General features: G+C 40.1%; 1 protein-coding gene across 4 annotated transcripts in view; it reads left to right on the forward strand.

Moving 5' to 3' along the window:
- Nucleotides 1-1,411: 1,411 nt before the first annotated feature.
- LOC311059899 (N-lysine methyltransferase SMYD2-A-like) overlaps nucleotides 1,412-23,084 on the forward strand; it is a gene marked incomplete at its 5' end in the record, with an annotated part of 128,510 nt that continues 106,837 nt past the window's right edge. For 2 of the 4 annotated variants that reach the window (XM_084078007.1, XM_084078008.1), the window contains one exon: nucleotides 1,416-1,481. Coding sequence is in view for 2 of the 4 variants with exons in the window: in XM_084078005.1 (XP_083934131.1) it covers nucleotides 1,475-1,481; nucleotides 1,641-1,842; nucleotides 3,811-3,874; nucleotides 5,237-5,347; nucleotides 8,654-8,714; nucleotides 9,530-9,639; nucleotides 10,160-10,230; nucleotides 11,149-11,251; nucleotides 12,108-12,218; nucleotides 12,708-12,844; nucleotides 13,532-13,699; nucleotides 14,170-14,278; nucleotides 14,887-15,039 (1,407 nt within the window). Of the gene's footprint in view, nucleotides 1,482-1,640; nucleotides 1,843-3,810; nucleotides 3,875-5,236; nucleotides 5,348-8,653; nucleotides 8,715-9,529; nucleotides 9,640-10,159; nucleotides 10,231-11,148; nucleotides 11,252-12,107; nucleotides 12,219-12,707; nucleotides 12,845-13,524; nucleotides 13,700-14,169; nucleotides 14,279-14,886; nucleotides 15,057-23,084 lie in introns of those variants that run through there. The other 2 variants (XM_084078005.1, XM_084078006.1) reach the window with 2 other exon arrangements.

The raw sequence follows: 23,084 nt of genomic DNA on the forward strand, positions 1-23,084 counted from the left end.
TTCATATAGCATCGTTTCGAGTCCTTCTGAAGGATATTTTCTTTGTTTTGATTTCTCTTCTTCGGACGTTACCGTTTCCATGGCTGTTGTTGCAGGAAATAGTGGGAATAAAGAGGCGACCCCATTGGTTCTAACGGGAATCACGTGCCAAAAACCGCACCACCCTTTTGAGTATTACTACGCCTAGTAAGAAAATAGTACCGACTTTAAACACTGAAGCAAACACTAAGCACTATAAAAATACTGCACAAAATCAGAACAGATGGCGACACTTTTGTTTCTTACTTACTACCAATAGATCTTTTTTTAAGAAGCAGAGATTATTTATATCCACTTGATGGGAACGAAACTGAAGGAAAAGGACCTAGACAATAGGGCCTAATTGTGAGCTTGTAGTGTTACTTATTAAAGTAATTGTCAGAACAACGACGCGTCATCATTTACATGTTAGTTTATTCAAATGTCAGCCATGCATAAGCCAATAACACAAGAGGGTACCACTGCAGGTCTGCTAAGGATCTTACAGGATTCAGGGTGTCTTTATACATGAGATGAATGTCGTCACAGTGTAATTCAAGTACATTCACTAACGTTATTAGCAGAACAGGTTACCCATTTGAGAGTCTTCACCTCTCCAAGTCTATGTCACATTCAATGGTCAAGCAGGGAAACCCTGTCTCATCTTGCCAGTTCTCTTCTAAAAGTAGCTTGTTGCCTTTAGTTGTTGTCTAGGCTTTGCTGGGATGTCCTATGTCCAAATCTATTTTGTGCTGCGTCACAAGTCATGCACTTCAACTCGTGTGGTCAGTTTCTTTTGTTACTGTAGTGCTCAGTGGCATGTTGCAATGAGTCTTTAAATAGCTCCAGGTGTACTATTACTGCAACTTGTGACTTGGGGCGAGCGGTAGAGTGGGTGAGGGGTCAGCTTTACTGACCCTGTCTTCTCATTAGTGTATCTTTTAGTCCATATTGGTACATATTGATCCCTATAGATCATGTATCTAATCAATACTTGATAACAGTAGATCTGCTATTTTCAAAGTGGTTGTTTTGCTGCTATATTAACACATTTTGCTGGGGACGCCCTGGAACCCCCTCAAGGACCCCTAGGGGTCCCTGGACCCCACTTTGAGAACCTCTGTAGTAGAGAATAGACTAATACGTGTTTAACTAAATAGGTATGAAAAAAGGGCCAATTCTGTGGAGCACTCATTTGGCTTGTTTTCACGTTCTCATGTCCTTTCTAATGCTGGTGTATCATAGAGACATGATTGGTTGTTCTGAATGTTCGTAGGCTAAGGATCTTGGCAACACCTCTCTCTGTGTCTCCTCCCAGATTAACTCTTTCCAGGAAATAGAAACCATTGTATTAATCAGGTTAATCTTGTATCTGACACTTTGTGATACAGATCAACTACAAATTCATCAACTCAGTGTCTACAGACAAGGACCTTGGGGACAGACATCAGGATTCATGACAGGTGAGGAATTAAACACATGTTTGATAGTGTTACATCAGTGTAGCCTACAATAGAACTGTATGACTGTACATTATAATAGTATAAGATGATGCTGATGAGATATCTTTTAATATCTTCATTAATTACAATATCTATCTTTGCTTTCCTTGTGGAATAAAGCTGCTTCGACGGGCACTCGGAAGACCATGGAAGCAACAATGAAGGAACAAATTGAGGGAATCGAGATGTTCCACAGTCCTACTAAAGGACGAGGTCTTCGGGTGACCAAACCATTCAAAGTTGGAGAACTTATCTTCACATCCCCGGCGTACTCTTTCGAAGTTAAAAATAGGGGACACTACTGCGATTTCTGCTTTGCTAAGTATGTATTTATGTAAATGGTAAATGGTGCATTTATATAGCGCTTTTATCCAAAGCGTTTACATAGATTGTGCATTACATTCACCCATTCACACACATTCATACACTGATGGCGGAGAAAACCATTGCAAGGCACCATAGGCCTCATCACAATTACTTACATAACACATAAGTCCCTATACCCCTTTTGTTTGGATGGAGGACTCTTATCCATTACATATAAAAATGACCAAATACCAGTTGAAAAGGTTTTAAAAGGCAGTTCATGTAGGCACACTCCCTTGACTTACTGTCATAAACAGGAACGCAGTAACAATTGCAAATACAATTACAAAACAAAACAAACCAGTCAATGAAATAAATAATTAATAATAAACTTACACCTCTCTGAATACACAATCTCAGACATAAGACTCAACCCCAATCACAAACCCGTTTATAAAAAACTGCCCAATAGCAGTTACTCGTTTAACCCCTTGGGGTGTTCTGTCTGTAGATTGTGTATCCAACGAGCTTCTCTTTGTAGGAGAACACTATCTCTGATGTTACCACCTGTCTTTAAAGGATATACCGTCTCAATGCCTTGAAACCTCAAAGAACATACCTCATGCCCTGCTGAATTAAAGTGTCTCGCTACCGGGGATTCTTCATCCCTATTTCTAATATTAGATTTGTCTTCACCAATTCTTATTTTCAATTCTCTCTTTGTTTTGCCTACATAGCAGACTCAGTCCACATGGACGTTTCAACAGATAGATCACATATTTAGTTTTGCATGTAATTCTACTCTTAATGTTAATCTTTTTTTTGCCAGGATGAGGGTGTAACACTGTGTCACCTTTAATCATAGCGTTACATTGAAGACATCCTGAACACGGAAAAATTACCTGTAGGTGGGTCTGACATAAAATGTCTAGGAGGTACGCTCTGACCAGTGAGTCTCTTAAATTTTGGGCTTGTTTATGTGTAAACATTGGGCTGTTTTAAACACGTGACCTATAGCAGGATCAGTGGATAGAATATCCAGTATTTTTGGACAATCTTCTTTACTTCGTTACAAATTGGACAAAAAGTGGTAGACAGCACAATTCTAGACTCTCCTGGCTGTGGAGGTTTAGAGGTCAACATACTGGTTCTGTTGATGTTACGTATATTGTGTAAACAATCATTTAAGACCTTATTATTGTCGCCTTTGGCATTGAAACATTGATTTAGATCCTTTGCTTGTTTTTCAAAAGAAATATCAATTATCTTAACCCTCAGTAGTTAAGCTAGCTACTGAGGGTTAAGAGAATTTGTAGCACAGATATTGCAAAGCACAGTGGAAGCAATTAAACCTCAAAGCTGCGTTTAGGGCTGTTCTGTTGTCCCTATACTGCAATTTGCTATAAAGTGCTGCTGATATGCACTGTTTGGGATGATTGAATTGACGTTGGGCTGTTGTGTTTGGTGGAGCAGACCGCTGGTCTAGCTGGTCTACCATAAGGTCAGCTCTATTAATACTATCTGGACTGTGTTGTTTACAATGGGAGGAACTCCTGCAAACAACTGCTGCTCTCTGGGAGGAATGGAGACAAATGCAAAAGTGGTGTATTTCTCTGTTCTGAGGGGATAATCGACCCCAAGACAAATTTCACATCATTATTATTATTTTTTTTTTTTTAATTTCTCTGTTGGGTTGAAAGTTAATCTGGTGCACTGGACCTAAGCACAATGCTATCTAGGTGTGTGTGTGTGTGTGTGTGTGTGTGTGTGTGTGTGTGTGTGTGTGTGTGTGTGTGTGTGTGTGTGTGTGTGTGTGTGTGTGTGTGTGTGTGTGTGTGTGTGTGTGTGTGTGTGTGTGTGTGTGTGTGTGTGTGTGTGTGTGTGTGTGTGTGTGTGTAAACAATCAAAATATCCATCCAAGAGGATGTAAACACACATGTTGTAACATGCTGCTCATTAAAACCTAATGTTTGTTCATTCATAGGAAACAGGACTTGAAGAAATGTATAAAGTGCAAGAAGGCCTTCTATTGCAATGTCAACTGCCAGGTAGGAAACGAGTGGATGAGGAGGAGGAAGAAGGAGGGAGTTAATGACTGCAGGATATTGAAGCTTTTATGTATTTATTTATTTACCAGGGACAGTGCACATTAATCAACATATCAGGTTTCACGTCGACGCAAATGAGCCAGAGTTAGCCAAAAGCTAATTTTCATCTGAAGTCGCTCACATTATTCCTCTACCATCTGATTGTTAATTTGTTCTTAGTTACTTTTTTGATTGATTGAATGTAAACAGCTGTGCATGGTACAGTAAGACATGAGGCTAAAAGGATAAAACAAAAAGGTCCTGGGGACTTGTTTCCTTGTATGGCTTTGTTTCATATCTGATACAGAACACTTCTGATTGAGTGTAAAACAGTAACATAGAATGGAATGTGATTGATCACACATGGAAGTTCACCTTTGGTTTCACTGTGGATCAATAAGATGCTGATCTAAATTTCCGAGCGCCCTAAACCACCGATAACATACTTTTTATATTTCTAATAATTTTGAAAAACGTTTATAAAAAAAGTTTATATTTAAGAACATTTAACTTATACATTAACAAATAAATGTAAATAAACACAAATAACTGTTTGAGATAGGTTTAAGAAGTAAACTTCAATTATAAAAAGAACAATTCATTTGAATTATACAATTAACAAGGAAACAAGTCAATATACACACATGAACTGAATGTCATTTTATTTAACCACTTAGGCTAAGCCCTAAGTGGCTATGACCACAGTAGACATGCAAAGATCTGATTCAGGTGGAGAAGAGCTTCAGTGGGTTAATTAAAAATAATAGCTTTGTGTGACATGAAGATATGAGAAGAGGGTAAGGAAGGACACAGGTCAGTCAAGGACAGGACTAGTGTATACTGAGAGCTTAGCATTGTGTTGGCATTACTGTGGCATAGCACTGTACTGTGCATAGCATAGCTTAGATGCCCTATAGACCAACTGTTAAGCAGTATTTGTGGGCGAGTTTAATTTTGTTGTTACTGTGTGCCAGGCAACATGCTTGTATGGTTAATGTCATGCCTTTACACAGATATACATAAATAGAAGACGTCCACAACTAATGTTATAACCGGCTTCAGCTGTGTTTACACCTCAAAATGGCTGCTGTGAAAAGGGTCAGTTTTTGTCTCAAGCATTATGTTGCAAACTTGCTAAATGTGTGTGTGTGTGTGTGTGTGTGTGTGTGTGTGTGTGTGTGTGTGTGTGTGTGTGTGTGTGTGTGTGTGTGTGTGTGTGTGTGTGTGTGTGTGTGTGTGTGTGTGTGTGTGTGTGTGTGTGTGTGTGTGTGTGTGTGTGTGTGTGTGTGTGTGTGTGTGTGTGTGTGCGTGCATGCTTGTCAGAAAGGGGACTGGAATATGCACAAGCTGGAGTGCTCAGCAATGGTTAAGTATGGTCCGAAATGGTGTCCAGCAGAGACAGTCCCTATGGTGGCCAGGATCCTTGCCACAAAGGTGAGTGGGGGGGGGTCTTTCTTGATCATTTTTCCAACGTTATTCCTAATTATGAAATACGAGTTGTTGGGTCTAGTGTAGTCTCGTGAGCCAGACTGTTGCCAGACACTCCCCCGCTTCTGTTTTGTCTTTACAGTCAAGCAAATTTGTTCGAGTATGAATCAAAAATAATCGAAGCATATAGCTTGCTTTTCGGAAATGGAAATTCTAAAATAAAATGTAAAGATATATAAATATAAATATATGTTTTTAAACTTTGTTTATTGGATTTTTCACAGAAGCATTCCATTTCAAAAGTTGGTACTATGCAGATACATAATAGCTTCCTCCAGTGCAATTCATCAATTACAAAACTTGCAATAAACAGATTGAATTAACACCCAAAAACTCACATCATACAGGAAATATAGGTACAAAAAAAAGTAAACATTAAAAAAACTGAAACACAGACGGATAAACAAAACAAAACAACATCAGACAAACAATACATACCCATGTATATACATGGGTATATATATACCCATGGGGGGGGTGCGTTTCACTGTTTTAACCCAGCAACCCTATGTAGATTACGCCACTGCTGAAAAGCATCCCAGCCCAAACAGTAACGTAACTAATAATTGGGCCGCGCGACCCAGAAATTACCACAATTGACAGACCTTACCGTAATAATCATAAAACGGGCCCACCGGCCGTTTGAAAAAAAACGGCCAAAATTAAGTTAAAAATCCGGTGGCCGCGCACCTTACAGGCCTCTCTATCTGAGATTCCCAGGCAGAATTAAGGGCCCAGCACGTCCCTGCTTGGCGGCCTGGAATGGCGCGGCCGTTGTCTAAAATTTCCCGGTGGCCAGCACGTCCCTGGCACAAACACATCCCCATCTACCAAAACAAACAGTGAAAACACCAACATACAGCGAGAGGACTGATGACTGCTGTTATAGAGGGTAAATATTGGTAAAAAATGTACTTATTGTTTTGTTATGTAAACATACTAGGCCTTATAAGTTCTGATTGTGGGGACAGAAAGCAGACCTGTATGACCTGAGGTCTGGATGGTTCATGATAGCACAAGATCAGAAATGTATGTTGGCCTTAAACCATTCAGTGCTTTATAAACCAACAGTAGCATTTTGAAATCAGTTATTTGACAATCGTGATGGGTATAAGTACAGGTACCTTATGATGAACTATCTGTAATTATTGAATTGAATTGTACTAACTGCTGTATAGAAATACACGTTGTGCATTGTGTTTTTTTAATAAAGATATTAAAGATATTAATTACGGGGCCAGGCTTCCAGCATGGACCCGTATTGTTATTCTGATTATTCCGTTTCTTCTTCTGCCACTTTTGGCAGTTCTGGCTGAACCGTGCAGTCGCTTTTTATGAAACTCGGCCATATGATAGATGGTCATGAAAAACGATCAAGAAATAATTCTCACAATCTTTCGTCAAAAGGTGGCGCTATAGCACTCAATTGAAAAATGCCAACTTTGAACAGGTACAACTCATGCCCTGTTTCACCTACAGCCATGAAACTTTGATGCACACATGCGTCTCCTCATGCTGAACAACTTTCACACTCTGACTTTTGACCTCTGACCTTTAGATCTCCCACCATTTTGAATTATATGAAAAACAGTTAAAACCTATCTCCTCCTGGGATTTTTGAGTAATCTGCACGAAACTTTTTACACATGAACTTTGGACCTATGCCAAAAAACGTTTGCAAAATATTTTCCATAAGTGAAAAAATGAAGCTTTAATGAGTCAATGAATATTGCAGTTTTATGACAATTATTCATCTGCCCCTAACACATACATGCAGACTTACCATTCTTTGAAACTTTGCAGAAATGTAAAGGGCCATTCCAAATATCACTGAAACCAATCTTACTCCAATTGGTCAAACGGGGGCGCTATAGCAATTTTTTGAAAATGCAAACTTTAAACAGGCAAAAGTCATGCCTCGTTTGGCCGACAGCCATTAGACCTGCTTACACATGTGCCTTGACTAATGAGGAACACATCTATCACGTTGACCAGTAAGCACCGCCCTTAGATTGTCCGCAATCTTGAGCAGTTTGAAAAACACTTAAACCCAGGATTTTTCAGCTATTTGCGTGAAACTGTATGATCTGTGTGATCTCCTTTTTCACAGGTTCTTGTCTGTTGGTGGCTTCTCGCTTAAAAGTGTGCCCCACAACCTGAAGGTCACCAGTTCAAGCCTCACTTGGTGCAGACTTCATCTAAGTTGCATTTCACACAACATGACTATCAATGAATACATCTGCAATTGTTAAAGATAACATGAAATACTTAATTGAGTGTTTTTTACATACAGCTGATCTACAATCTCACAACTTTTCAGATAGCAATGAGAGTATGTTTTTTCAATGTATAACATACTTCATTGTGAAAATAGCCGATGTACAATCTGACAACTTTTAATGGTTTGTGAGCTTGTAGATCGGCTACTTTCACTAGTTTTGCTTCTGAGGAGATGTACAATTTCTTCATTGGTAAATGGTTTGTGAACGAGTGATCTTAGTGTTAGTGAAACAGGGGCTTGGGTCATGACAGAAGGCAAGCGTTTGTCATCCTCAACAGACAACATCAGCCTGGACAAAGCTATAGCACTATAGGTAGTGTTGCAGCTACCTAAGAGTGCCTCACGACCGCAAGGTTGCTGGTTCAAGCCTCACTTGATGCACACTCATTTAAGTTGAATTGCAAAAAAACATGACTCAATCTATTCCGTTTCCATGGCTCTCTCTCTCTCTCTCTTCAATCTATTCCGTTTCTATGTCTTTCTCTTCAATCTATTCCGTTTCCATGTCTCTCTCTCTGTCTCTTCAATCTATTCCGTTTCTATCTTCAATCTATTCCGTTTCCATATCTATCTCTCTCTCTCTCTCTCTCTCTCTCTCTCTCTCTCTCTCTCTCTCTCTCTCTCTCTCTCTCTCTCTCTCTCTCTCTCTCTCTCTCTCTCTCTCTCTCTCTCAGGGGCGGCCATAGCTGAGTGGTTAGTGAGCCAGAGGCTCTGGTTGCCCCAGGTACTGTACGATTCCAGGCCAGGTCAGCAAATGTGTCGATGAAATTTGTCATCGACACAAGCAAGACTCTTAACCCCTAATTGCTCACAGGCCCTCATTGGAAACAAGACCGCAAGGACTTTCATGAACTGACCTGTTAAAGGAATTATCATTTCTCTTTCTCTCTCCTGGCCCCGTATTATCGCTGCTTGCAGCTATATTTTGCTAATTAAAATGCTTAATTTCTTGCAAATGCTTCTTTCTACAGAAGGCACAGAAAGAAAGATCTGCATCTGAGAAGCTTATACTGATGGGAGAATTGTATTCAAGTAAGGGATCACTCAACAGAAACACACAAACATGCACACACATGGGTATATTCGCCATACAATCTGTGTTAATTTAATGTTTAATGTCTCTTAGTTACAAATTTAATTCATGTGTAACTAAGAGAGACGAAATATGTAGCCAAATGGACCCTTACTGGTCCATTCGGTTCCATTTATACACTCTCAAGAGTTGAATTAACAGAAAAAAAACAGGATTCTACCGATTTAAAGGGGGGGAGTGGGCAATATTTTCGGGCACGTGATCGCTGTTTTCCGAGGCTGCTGTGATCATTCAGTGCCAGACAGTGAAAACCACCATTGCTTTTACGTCTTATAGAGAGCATGCACGTGCATCACCTTTCCACCGGGACACGCCCCCCTCTTCTATAATGAGTGGCAGACATTGAGCAGCATGGAGCGTTGGAGTTTGGAAGCACTCGTTGGAAATCACTCAACGGTCCTGCATACCACCTGTTTGTAAATGTCACATAATGCAGGAGGCAGCAGGACGTTGCGTTATTGAAAACGAGCGCTTCCAAACACTTAAAGACGGGGTGCTGTGATTTTCAGTGATTTTTCCCCCCCTATAACATAATCATCAGGTATTATGGTAATACTTGGAGGAAGATTTTTTTCAAAAAAGTGTACAGAAAGTGTTAAAATTATGTTTTTATGTGGACACGCCTCCAGTTCATTAAGTATACCTGGTTCTCACCTTAGCACCTCCTCCACCACCTTAGCACCACCCACCTGTCCTAGTCCATGGTTTTAACCATTTTTTGGCACCCGATGTGTTAACACTGTGTATTTTACAGACGAAGAGAGGAAATGGATTCACGAGGATGAAATCGCCAGCTTGCATCGCTTCTATTCCAAACACCTGGACTTCCCTGATCACCATGACCTGCTTTCACTCTTCTCCCAGGTAGTGTGAAGACACACACACACACACACACACACACACACACACACACACACACACACACACACACACACACACACACACACACACACACACACACACACACACACACACACACACACACACACACACACAGCGTTGTTGCCCAGAGGAAACCTTGAAAGTCCAAAACTGTTATTTTACAGGAATATTGTTAATACTGTTGTTTCAAAGTTTCTAAAACCCATGGACAGACTTTACCACTTTCAACCTGGCATCCCAATTTTGAGCATGCCATTATAGGTAAAGAACAATCTAAAATCAATAGCTGATCTACAAGCTCACATCACAATGCACATCACTGTGAGCTTCAAAGAAAAAAAAATCTCACCGGTCTAGCACTCATGGATTCTGAAACGCTAACAATCTGCGTACCATTTCTCACAGCAGATTATTAAAATTAAGAAAATAACGACCAAATTGTTATCCAACAGGTGTGAATACATTAGCAGGATTATTGATGATTTCTCTCTCTGTGCAACAGGCTCACTGTAATACCTTCGATTTGCATGATGAGGATTTGTTACCTGGTGTCGGTCGTGTTGTCTACGCTGAGTAAGAACACACACACACACACACACACGCACGCACACGCAGGCACACACACGCACACACGCGCACACATACAGAGTTAAACCCGCAATTAAACCCTACTTATCATGTCACTAAACCATTAAAACACACTACAGTACTGCAATAATGTGTGGTTGTCACAAAATGTCAGAGTTTTTCAGAAAAGTGTCAGCCCACTGCCAGCGAAACAGAGTGATTTTGACTAACCTTTGAAAAATCATAGTATATTTTCCGTGATCGATGTATGTATACAAATGCACCGTTTATTATTCTATTCTTTTTACTAGTGTAGGATGTTTAGGGTCTATGTGTTTTGCAACCACATGTTACCACTCAAATTAAATCTTAGAATGGTGAGCAGCTTTCTATAGCCATTAGGAACATGTTGGTTTTCAAATTGGGGATATTAATAGGCCTTATTTTAAAATTATTATATTTGTGTATGAAATATTGTATTAAAAGGCCATTTAAGCATATATGGACGTTTTGAACAAGTAAAATCACCATTCCAATCAATTCCTCCATACTTGAATTGTGCAGAGAAGTGGGTTCATATATGAACACCATTGAAAGTTCTTCATATATTTGTTATGACAATTTGCATGTGACAATATAGGGGTCCACATACAGTATTCAACGCATGATAACTGCACTAAGCTACTAGTCTGCAATGGTTATCATTCCAAACTGTGAACTAGTGTAGAGATGTATACAGCTAGTCAAAAAATCAAACGTAGGCTTTCCCACCCATTTGATAATCATGTCTCTCTCTCTCTCTCTCTCTCTCTGTCTCTGTCTCTGTCTCTGTCTCTGTCTCTGTCTCTGTCTCTCTTCTCTCTATCGCTCTTCTCTCTTGTCTTCCTGTTGACCTTCTCTCTCCATCACCCTCTCTCCCCTCAGTGTTTCCCTCATGAACCACAGCTGTGTACCCAGTGTGATTGTCACAAACAAGGGAACGGCAGCAGAGGTACGGGCAGTACAGGATATGAAGCCTGGTGATGAGGTGAGGAGAAGAGACAGCTGCACAGGGATGTATTTGTGTGGATGGGGACACTGTATTACAAGGGGGTAGGGCAGTGGTTTTCAACCTTTTTGTATAAAATAGCAAAATAATTATATATCTTTTGTGAGTGTCTTGTAAGCCTGTACGGGCTGGGCATCTTTTAGGGTAGGTACACACTGTATGATATTTGCTCGGGGACCTTTTTTGGCGATCGCCGACAAAACCCCCCAAAACCCCCCTCGGGCTTTGATCGGCGACATATTGCTCGCTGTGTGTGAAAGGCTCTGCAAGAGGATCTACCTGTGATAATAGCGCTCGGCAATGCTGCGTGCGTGTGTGTGTGTGTGTGTGTGTGTGTGTGTGTGTGTGTGTGTGTGTGTGTGTGTGTGTGTGTGTGTGTGTGTGTGTGTGTGTGTGTGTGTGTGTGTGTGTGTGTGTGTGTGTGTGTGTGTGTGCAGCGTGTGTCTGAACAGTGTTGCGAAAATAAGCAACCAGGTCTATGAAAACAAGCCCAACAAAAGCGACTAGGCCACATGAGCACTTTAAACCTATATACAAATACATTGGATATTTGAAAATAGCCGATCTACAAGCTCACAACACGTCACAGCAATTGTCGGCGATCAATCTATAGTGTAAAAACCACAACGATATATGACAGCCGATCAAGAAATGGACTCCTGTAGTGTGAAATGCTTAACGATCAGATGACTCCCTGACCACTTTAAAAGTCCTACAGTGTGTACTTGACCTTAGACACTCCAGACAAAAGAAAAACTCCTGACCCCAGAATTAGATGTGGAGGAGAAACCTGAAGTACTAATCACATGTCTGTGTGTTCCTGTGCCTTCCAAAGATGCTGATCAGCTACATAGACCTCATATACACGACAGAAGACAGAAACGACCGGTTAAGAGACTGTTACAACTTCACCTGTGACTGCCAGGAATGTCAAACTAAGTCCAAAGTAAGTCATGAATAACCAAGACTGAAAAAGAAAACCTGACAAAATAAAATGACATATACAGAACAGTTCAGAAGTTTTAGTGTCCGGTGAGGGAATTTGGATGTGTAAACACAGAGATAAAAACCTAAGAACATAGAGCTAACACTGTAAACCTGGGATTCCCTAACCTTTTCAACTCGAGACACAAAAGATACATTTGGTGTCTGCACAGGACCCAAATGTGCAAAAATACATTATTATTATTATTATTAATCACTTAAGCCCTATTTTTCAGAAAATTGTGAATATTTTTAGAAAATGAATGAGAATCTTATGAAACATGTTTTAAATAAATAAGCAAACAAACAAACAAACAAACACAATCATCACCTCAACATCACACACAAGAGCACAGCAGTATTAATAGATCATTGATAACAGAATTATCTTAGTTCACAAGCGGCTAATGTTCCTCGACTCTAACATGTCATCTTCTCTCCTTGGTCTCAGGACGAGGCCAAGCTCAAAGTGCGTGAGCGGAGTGATCCCATTGGGCCAAACGCCATCAGTGACATGGTCCTCTTCGCTAAGATGACCATTGGACTGTTTGAATTAGCCGTCAAGAGCAAGGAGAAAAATATCCTTACGTAAGATGAGGTTTTCACACCCACAACACCCTGTGTTTCAGGCCATGTGCCTCCTTGTGCTATTCATAGGGCTGTCACGATTACAAATTTAAGTTGATGATTCATTGTCACTGGCATTGAACATTGGAACAAATGAAAGGGATTGTAGGCAACATTAAGCCTAAATTTGAAAAATATTTATATATAGGGTTAGGGTTGCATTTTTTCCCCTCTATCAGCCACTATATAATGATGCTGGGGTGTTTTCCTGCATTGAAACACAGTCCTCTTTCTGAAATCTGTATTTTCCCTACTGTTTATGTTTGTCCGGGACGTAAATTAACGCACGCATGTGCGCGTCCGTGTCTGTGTGTACTTTCGGTTTTAAAACGCTCTCAAACTTCTTTTTTGAGGCACATAATTTACTTTTAAGATAGCGTTTGGATAGAATTTAGTTGTTTAGCTTCATATACTGTATGTGGTCAATTTATCATGAAAAAGCCTATTTAAAAATAAAAATTCAGAGAACCGGCAGGGGCGGGCAGTTCCGCAAATTGTATCCGAATAAAGCAACCTATATTCGGTTATACAAAGTATATACAAAGTATAGCATCCCACCGTTACAAGAGTCTGATTTGAGTACCTTTAACAATAGCTTTTCAGATTCAGCCTGTGCCATTGCATCCTTAACTCTCTTGCACCCCCTAGCGAGTTGCTGGATATGTGTAAACAGTCCCTGGACGAGATGGGGACCGTGTTCGATGACTCCAACATGTATATGGTCCTCGTGATGAACCATGCCATGGATTTGTGTGCCTGCATGAGAGATTGGAAAGGTGCGATCCGCTATGGCGAGAAGACCGCACAGCCTTTCAGGTAGCCTATACTATGACTGTTCAGGAATTGCCTCAAATTTAAAAACCTGGAGGGAGCGAGTCAGTTAACCGAAAATAATGTCAAAATCGATATTTAGGCCTACAGGTTAATTGACTAATCAGGAAGCTTTAAAAAAAAAAACATATATATTCATATCAACGAATCAACGATTTGATTAGATTTTTTATTATCGACTAAATCGATTGTCTGATTAACCACTTAACCCTGTATTACGTATACTTCGGTGTACAATGGTGGCGTACACAGAGAGTAAATAAAATAGCCGATCTACAAGATCACACGCTTGTAGATCTGCTATTTTCAGTATTATTATTTGTTTAATAATCGTTCATTAATCGTAATCTAGAAATAATCAGGATATTGATTTGAAGTCATAACCATATCGCCCAGTGTTTCATACCGTTATATAAATATATAATGTTTGCGCAAATCCTCCTTGTCCTGTGCAGTGAGCTGTATCCACCATACTCTATGACCGTGTACACCCACTACATGAGGTTGGCTAAACTCTACATGAACGTGGAAGACTCATTCATGGCTAAGGGTTATCTCGAGAAGGTAATGATTTCTGATTGGTCAGTTATCGGTCATTATTTCTGGATAATGGCCGATGAGCTCTATAACGGACCGCTGTGTAATCAGAGACTCAGAGCACCTGTGCCAACCTGCCTGCTTGGTTTTATACTTTATCCAACATGACAGCCATGTAAACAAACAACCAATGTCATTTACAACTAAGCGTTGCTCTCAAGAATGTTTTTGAATTCATTTGAAGTGAGAAATACCAAATACCAAAACGCTCGCCCCAAAATACACTGTCGCCCCGGGGCAAATCCGGCGGTATTACAGGCAAATCGGCAGTATATAGAATGGGGGGCGAGTGTGTTTTGGGGCGAGTTTTCCGGTTACCTTGTGGAATACTGTCATTTGTTTTCCGAGGCGAACTTGTCCGCCCAGCTACATATCAACTTACTATGTAGTCACAAATAGTTGTGAACAAAAGTGAAGAACGCTACATAGTGTGTACATTTGTGTGTGTGTGTGTGTGTGTGTGTGTGTGTGTGTGTGTGTGTGTGTGTGTGTGTGTGTGTGTGTGTGTGTGTGTGTGTGTGTGTGTGTGTGTGTGTGTGTGTGTGTGTGTGTGTGTGTGTGTGTGTTGTTTACAGGCAATACCCATCATGGAGGTGATTTGTGGGAAGGATCATCCGTTCCTGAAAAAGCTACAAAAACTCCCAGTTTTACAAAAACCCACCCAATGTGTACACTTAGAAAGGTGCATGGCTAAAATCAATACATGTAAAAAGGACCATCCAAAATGATATGTTTTTGTCCCCCCCATCTAAAAATATATTGTTCCAAGGACCCCCGAAAGCAAGAAAGATTTGAGTTCAAAATGTTTAAATATATTCAAATATTTGCACACATTTTCACAGTTTAAAAAAAAGAAATAGTAGATCTTGTAAAGAGCTTGTAAAGACGGAGGAGTGTATCTGCTTCCATCGGGGGGGAAAGCGTGTCACCGTTCTTTAGTTATCGGCTGTTGAATATAGCTTGTTCTCGCCAAAAAACGCAGACAAAAACAGGAAAGCAGATACAAATGTATTTTTCTAAATCCTTTAACATTAGATTGGACGGGGCTGGGTTTGTTGTGATCACATTATTTCCGGATCTACTCTTCTCCAGAAGTCATAGGATGACTCATAGGTTGGCAAACAGTGCCATCTAGCGTACTGTAGATGGCACTAGATGACTTGCTCCCTCCAGGTTTTGAGATTTGAGGCCATTCCTGACAGTTGTAGTAGTAGGCTACCTGAAAGGCTGTGCACTGAAAACACGTTTTTTTTACGTGTTACACGTCATTGGCACTCTGGGCTTTGGAATAAATGAACGTGTTACACGTCATTGGCGCGTTATTATGGATCCCACCGCCGTTCTAGGCAAACCCCGCCCCTGCTGCTCAGAAACCCTGGTGACGCACGCAAGCATGTTTTGATATTTAATCTATTTATTAGGTCAAACTTGGTTTTCATAGAAAGGAATTTCTCCGCGCTATGTGATCGCATCAGTACGGTTTCATTGCAGGCACCTCCATTCAGAACGTAACGTTTTATTTTTTTATTACAAATTAGTTTAAACTTGATCTCAGTAAGGAATCCTGTATTGACCGTCCGCGATAAAGCTAACGTGACCTAGAAATAATAAATGATGACACATACACAATTTTCTGCTTCAATGGGCTGTCTGTACGTTGATCCGTTTAACTGCTAAAAAAGATGATAGCCTTTTATATAGATTAATTAATGATGTGCCACCCAATTTGCAATATGGAGTATTATTATTATGGAGTAGCCTATATACATTGATGGTCTTCATTGTATCTCTGCTTGATTGATTGCATCCTCCTGTTATCAATCATGTGGAATTAATGATTTGCACTGGAACAAGGTTGTGTTCTCCATATTAAGGAGATCTGAATCTGTTGAAACGCAGTCACTGATTGGCCCGGTCATTTTATGATTTCTCATACTCTCTGCCTATGGGCTGAAGTCCAGACTGATACCGCGGAGGAACGTGTGAGTGAATCCACGTTATCAGTCTGGCAATGCCAGGCTATCATCAGCCCAGCAGTGCCATGCCCATTACCAACCTGTGAACACTTCTCTAATCAACCTGCTGTCTATAAAACTGGACTCATTCCACACGCACACTGTCCGTAGATACGTTGTCGTTCCTGTGATCTGCCTTGGAGTTTCTTGTTCGTTTATGGTTGCTTCTAAAAGGTTTTGCAATTCCTGTTTACTGCTTGAATCTACTACGTTTGACTGTAAGCTTAACTACTGCTTTAATAAATCTGTGAATTGAAACTATTCTGCTTGGGGCTCAGCATTTGGTTTCGGTCATTCTGCAAACCGTGACACCCTATCTGAATTTAAAAAGAGATGAAAATGGTGAAATGATTACTGTTCGCTTTGTCTCTTGTCATCACTGCCAGTGTAAAGAGATGAGAAGCTGTTTCCTTCCATGGACTCAGGTTCAGAATAACACATCAAGTCCCTTGGAAAAAAGAGAGCAAAATTCTGAATAAAAAATTGATTTAATGTCAAACCCAGATGCAGAGAGAGAGAAAAGACAGACTAACTGACAGAGTGACAACAGATCAAACTGCCATTCTTCTGAATGGGATGAATATTAATTTGATATTGGACAAGAATACATAACATAAGCACAGAACATACTGTATGGAAGCATTTGACCATATCTTTCAATTCAGTCTCAATCTACTTCCAAATAATATTCCAGTATAGTTGACATTATAACTACATTCATAATCATCTACCTGCCAAATATCATGGGGTTGGGGGTGTCATCTTGTAATGTTGTGAGAGACTAAAGGCTTCTTTTTCCTCGAAAAATGAGGAGAGAAAAAATATAACGGGCATCATCATGCAAAATGGAGTATGCCTAAGGTACACCGACGGACGGCCGGTGCAAGGTCTAAGACTTTCTCATCATGATAGAATATTTCTCATCAAGATATCACCGTAATGGAAAGAAACCACCATACCAAAACATTTTTTGGGATTGGTGTAAGGTATAACTTGATCTCCTCCTGACCTCAAGTAACACTGTCCTCTGAAAAGCCAGCAATCTCTACAATAACCATATGACACGCACCCACTCACCTCTGCACCTCTGCCCTTTGCTCATGTAATGTGTGATGGAAGCACTAACTGTACTGATAAGACCCAATTATTGAAATCCCAAATACGGAATAGACTTTCACCATGCCACATTTAATGCCTGTCTCAGCCTCCTGGCAGTCTTGAGGTTTTCCTCAGAATAGGTTACCTCTTTAACCCTGGCATCTCCATGTTGGGCATATCATTATAGGCCAGGTAAATAAAGAAATAATTAGAAACATTTCTGAAATGGTGTTTCGAAAATACCAGATCTACAATCTCTCAACATGTCATGATGTAATGTGTTGGGAGCTTGTAGATTGGCTTTTAAAACAATGGCTTATATTTTTTTGTGGCTCAGTGGTTATGCAGATATACTATCATTGTAATGTGTAGCACATTGGCAAGCCATAGACAATATGGCACATGAGTTCAATATGTATTTCTGGTAAATAATTATTGATCACTTATTTTCTATGTCTGTGGCAAAAATGTAATATCGATGAAAATGTCCATCAGAAGCTGGCATGGCGATGACCCCTGTTTGTCTCGAGCGGCAGCCAGGTCACGCTTCAAGGTTTGGATCGCCAAGGGATCTTCATCAGGATGATCCTTTTAACCACTTGAACCCTAGCATCTCTATTCTGTCATAATAATATGGAGAAAAAAGGAATAAAATTCAGTCCGTACACTTGATACTCTATTCCTTGGTTATCTGAGGAAGAACCAGGCTTAAAACATCACCTGTGGTAAAAAAGGAAAAAAACATATACTTTATTAGGACTCTAATTTCATTGTGATGTTTGCTTCTGCCCAGTCTGGCTTTTTAAACTGTGAATGTGCGTGCTTTAGCCTATTTACTTGCACAAAGCATCTGTCACTTTGGATTTTAACCATTATCTTATACTTTGGCTATTAAAAAATAGCAGATCTACAAGCTCATAGCGCGGCACCGAGTGCTGCCCTATGTCACTTTTTCATGTCAAGCACCACCCAAAACTATATGTATTTGTCTGCGGACCCCCCCCCATCTCAAAATATTTTGTTCCAGGGACCCCCAGATGCAAAGATTTGAGTTAAATATGTATATATACATATTCAAATATTTGCACACATTTTCACTGTTTTCTTTTAAAAATAGCAGATCTACAAGCTCGGCAATCGGTGCCTCACTATGAGCTTGTAGATCTGCTATTTTTGAATAGCCAAAGGATAAAATAATGGTTAAAGTGGTTACACAGATGCGTTCCCGGTTTTAATGGGATGGGTTAAAGTAACATAGCTATACCCATATGAACTGCATAGACTCCTGTATTGGAGAGTTACAGAACAGTATGGGCTTTTTCTTACTTCTTAGGTACAGAAGTAATGACATAGGCCACTATTATTTTTAACTTTTTTATTTGAAGCGATGTTTACAAATGAATGACAGTTTTACCTTTTTATACGGACAGTATTATGCTGCGTTCACATTTCAGAATAATTTTGTAATGCATATTTTAACGCTGTGTGTTTGAATGTAAATATAAAAATATACACTGCTGACATTATGAACATTGTTTTAACTCTTATTAAAGTTTACTTCAGAACGTCAGAACTCTAGGACATAACCAAGTACTCAGAGAGCTGGCATCAACATTGGAACAGAGGCGAACCACAATAAATGCCCTCCCACAAAAATCATCAGAAAAGGTCCACTTCACACCATTCGTACCAGCAGGCCAACCTCAAGAGCACCATACAACATCAAAGGATGCAAGCATTCTGCAGGCTGCTCGAGATTGGAGAATGGAAGTGGACCTCGACAAAAAGCTTGTATTCCCCCCCAGAAATAGTGGCTACAACACGCCGGCCACACATGGTCCTGTGCAGTGGTGAGCTGTGGATTTTTGAACTAAGGGTACTGTATTTTATGACGTCACGTGCGCAGCGCAGGCATGTGCACATAGCCACTTAATAATACTGTATTCAACATGTGATTATTAATGTATTTATATTTCTTATTATTTTGTTCACATTGTTAATTTGTTGTTTTTATTTTTGTTTCAATTAATCAATTATTTTATTTTCCTTTTAGTTTTATATAAAAGCCCTTTACATAGACTCACCCACACATAAGCAGTTAAAATAATCAGACAACTTGTCTTTGTCTTGTCTCAGAGAACTGGGTCCTCTGCTAAGCAATCCCCTTCACACTCTGCAGTGCAGAGACTGTTGTCTCTCATTGTGAGAGGAATGTAACACATACACATTCAATTCAAGTCCATGGCTTTTCTCCAGTAGCCTAATGTTATGCAAAGCAGCCAGGTAGACGCTATTGAGAATGTCTCGCCACTGACGGCGCGAACCTTCAGAGGCTATTGTTTAAACTTTAAGGTGTTAACGACCGCCGCTGACGGTGAGTGCATGTGGAGCACGCGCGAGCCCCCAGCCCCCACAGTCTCAGAACTAAGGGTACGCCGTACCCGCCCGTACCCCCTAGAGCTCAACCCTGGTCCTGTGGTCTAAAGCAGCAAAACTGGCATATGTTGTGGAGCTGACAGTACCATGGGAAGAAGGGGTTGAAGGAGCGTGCGAGAGGAAAAAAACTAAATATTCTGACCTGGCAGCAGAAGCTTCCCAGAACGTCTGGAAAACCCTCAAAACCCCCTTCCTGTAGAAGTGGGAACTAGAGGCTATGCTGCAACATCTACTACAAGTCTACTCTGTTGAAGAAGATAGGGGTGAGGGGTCGCTCCCTCCAACAGGCAGTCAAGGCTGTGTCAAATGCTGCAGAAAAAAGCAGCAACTGGCTGTGGCTAAAAAGGAAGGACAACAACTGCGGGCAGCAAGATAAAGACCATTGGTATGCGGTCAGGCTTAGGCCTGACTCAGGGAGAAGGGACGCCCCTGCAATGCAGAGTCCAGTGGAGGAGATGGAGGGTATGGAACGGAGAGGGGTGTATCTGGGACGCCAGACACACCGTTGAGCCCTCTGGAGACGTTGTGGGCTAACATCAACGAAACGTCGATGAAGCAGGGTGCCCACCTGATGACCTCAATGAAAGTCCTATACCCTCCCTATTCACCACTCCACTCTGACATTCAAGAGCGCCAACTTACCATAGGGATTGAAACTTCTAAGTTCTATTAGCTTTACTAATTACAAAGTTTACTTCAGAACTCTAGAGTCTGGCATGTAACTGGTATGTCAGCTGTATCCTTCTTTCATCAGTCTACTTTATCTGTAGCGTACGTGCGCTCACACGCACACGCGCGCACACACACACACACACACACACACACACACACACACACACACACACACACACACACACACACACACACACACACACACACACACACACACACACACACACACACACAGAGCAAGCCTCCTGCAGAGTCATGTCATAAATGGCTGTGGACTTTTACCCAGAGTCATTCCTTACAGCAGGTGATTCATGATTACAGTTATATTGTAATAATCACTTCATCATAACTTCTCAGTTCAGGTAACATCTTCTACCACACACCTTGTAGGCAGCTGATAAGGAAGCACTCTGGCTGAGAGAAAAGGTACTCATCTTTTTACATAATAATTAGAATATTACAATATTTTCAGATGGGGACCACAGCCAAATAGATAATTCATTTGGGGGTCCCCTGACATGAAAAGGTTTGAGAAGCAGTGGTTTAATCTATCATAGACATGAGTTTGGACGGATGGACAGTCACACAACCTTGAAGACATAATGGCTTATTAACTTTTGATTTTTTTAGAAGTACAAGCTCACAACGCGTTGCGATGTGACTGGTTGTGAGCTTATAGTTCGGCTATTTTCAAATAGCCTAGGTATAAAATAGGGCTAAAGTGGTTAATGTGTGTTTTATAATATAATAATGTATATCTGTAAAGTATCTAGTAATTAAAGTTTTCAAATAATTGTAGTGGAGTAAAAGTACAGTATTTGCCTCTGAGATGAAGTGGAGTAGAAGTAAAAAAAATGGAAATACTCCAGTAAAGTAAAACATTGTAATGCCTCTGAGGAATAATTATAACAATGTTCATTGTTTTTATTGTTATTTATTCTAAGTCATTTACTTTTTCTTATTTTGAACATGTTATGTCTTATATTTTGAAACTGGCAGGTAGTGGGTATTTTCGATGGTGAAAAGACGATTGTATGTACTGCTCCTTTAAGGTTTCCTGTCTTCTGAGTGTATTCAGGGTGCGACCGGCCTTTAGGGAGTTGAGTACAGTTCCCCAAGTTCTCCATTACAGTTCCCCAAGTTATTAGCTAGGGTTAGGCTTATACTGTATATAAAAAGGTTTCAATCCAATGTAGAGGAGACTAAACCCAAGCATTTTTCTCTCACACTTGTATAATTGGACGCAACAATAAATCATTTGTTTCTGTAATGACTAATTATCAAACATGGGCAACATACGGCCCGGGGGCCGGACCCGGCCCTTTGACCATCTTAATCCGGCCCGCCAAGTCATCAAAGAAAAACAAAACGACCCCCACCAAAAATGTACTTTCTAAAATGGTTGGTAAAATGTTAATGGTTTTTAGAAAAAAAAATTTTACTAGACTCCAATTAACAGTAATTAATATTTACCATTTGAGTACTATACCTGCATTCCTCCATCCGTATGTACTCAAATGTTTTATGTTTATAATGTAACAGTGAAACAGTCAACCTTGAGTCTATATTTATAACCTTATGCAATGCGTTTGATCAGTGACCTATGGAGTGGAGCATATCAGATAAGATGCTGTATACATTTATAGGCGCATTTAAACGTTGATACAGCATTGACGTGGATTGTTTTATGCAAGTCATCTTTTTATTGTAAGGCCATGAGTACAGAGTGATACAGTGCAGCTGTTCCAAAAAAAATATATATATATATTTTTTTGTGAAATACTGAAAATGATTGTTGTGAAAGCAAGTACCTTATTGTAAAGTAGTCTGGCATGTCTACCAAATCCATGCAGTTTGAACATAATTCAGCACCATGTGTTTTAAGTTTCAATTCAATTGTACAATGTGTGACCCCTCACTCACTTCATGGAAGTCAGTATGGCCCTCTGGAAAGAAATCTTGCCCACCCCTGAATTAGAATGTTTAACTTGATTTAAACCCGTTTTGATAAAACACTGGTAGCACATTCACCATTATCTAGTTCAGGGGTCTGGCAACCTTTTGGACATGAAGTGCCATGTTTTTATTTTCTTGATAGTCAGTGTGCCATATAGTTATCACACCACGTCAAAATAGAATATTTCCAACAACAGTACATATACTGAAATAACATTTTGCAGAGTTTGCAGACCTGGACACATGGCGTTTGACTGACTCTGCCTTGATCTTTGAAAGACAAACAACATTTATAAGATCCTTTTAATAATAATAAGAAGAGAAAAAAAGACCATTACTACATCAAAGGTATCAACAAACTATTCTGTAAAAACTTGTCAAACATTGACCAAATTGTCAAATAATATAAGAGTCTTTTTCTTTTTTTAATAGCCCATCTACAAGCTCACAACGCCTCGCATTGTGAGGCGTTGTGAGCTTGTAGATCTGTTATTTTCACAATATTTATCTTTGGAACCGAGTCAAACAAAAATGCCTATCATTCCAAGTGCTTGTCAGGGTGGGGGGGTCCCCAGTTCAAATATGATTATTTTGGG

Source organism: Gymnoscopelus microlampas (assembly GCF_963454915.1).
Source record: "Gymnoscopelus microlampas genome assembly, chromosome: 14".
NCBI lineage: Eukaryota > Metazoa > Chordata > Actinopteri > Myctophiformes > Myctophidae > Gymnoscopelus > Gymnoscopelus microlampas.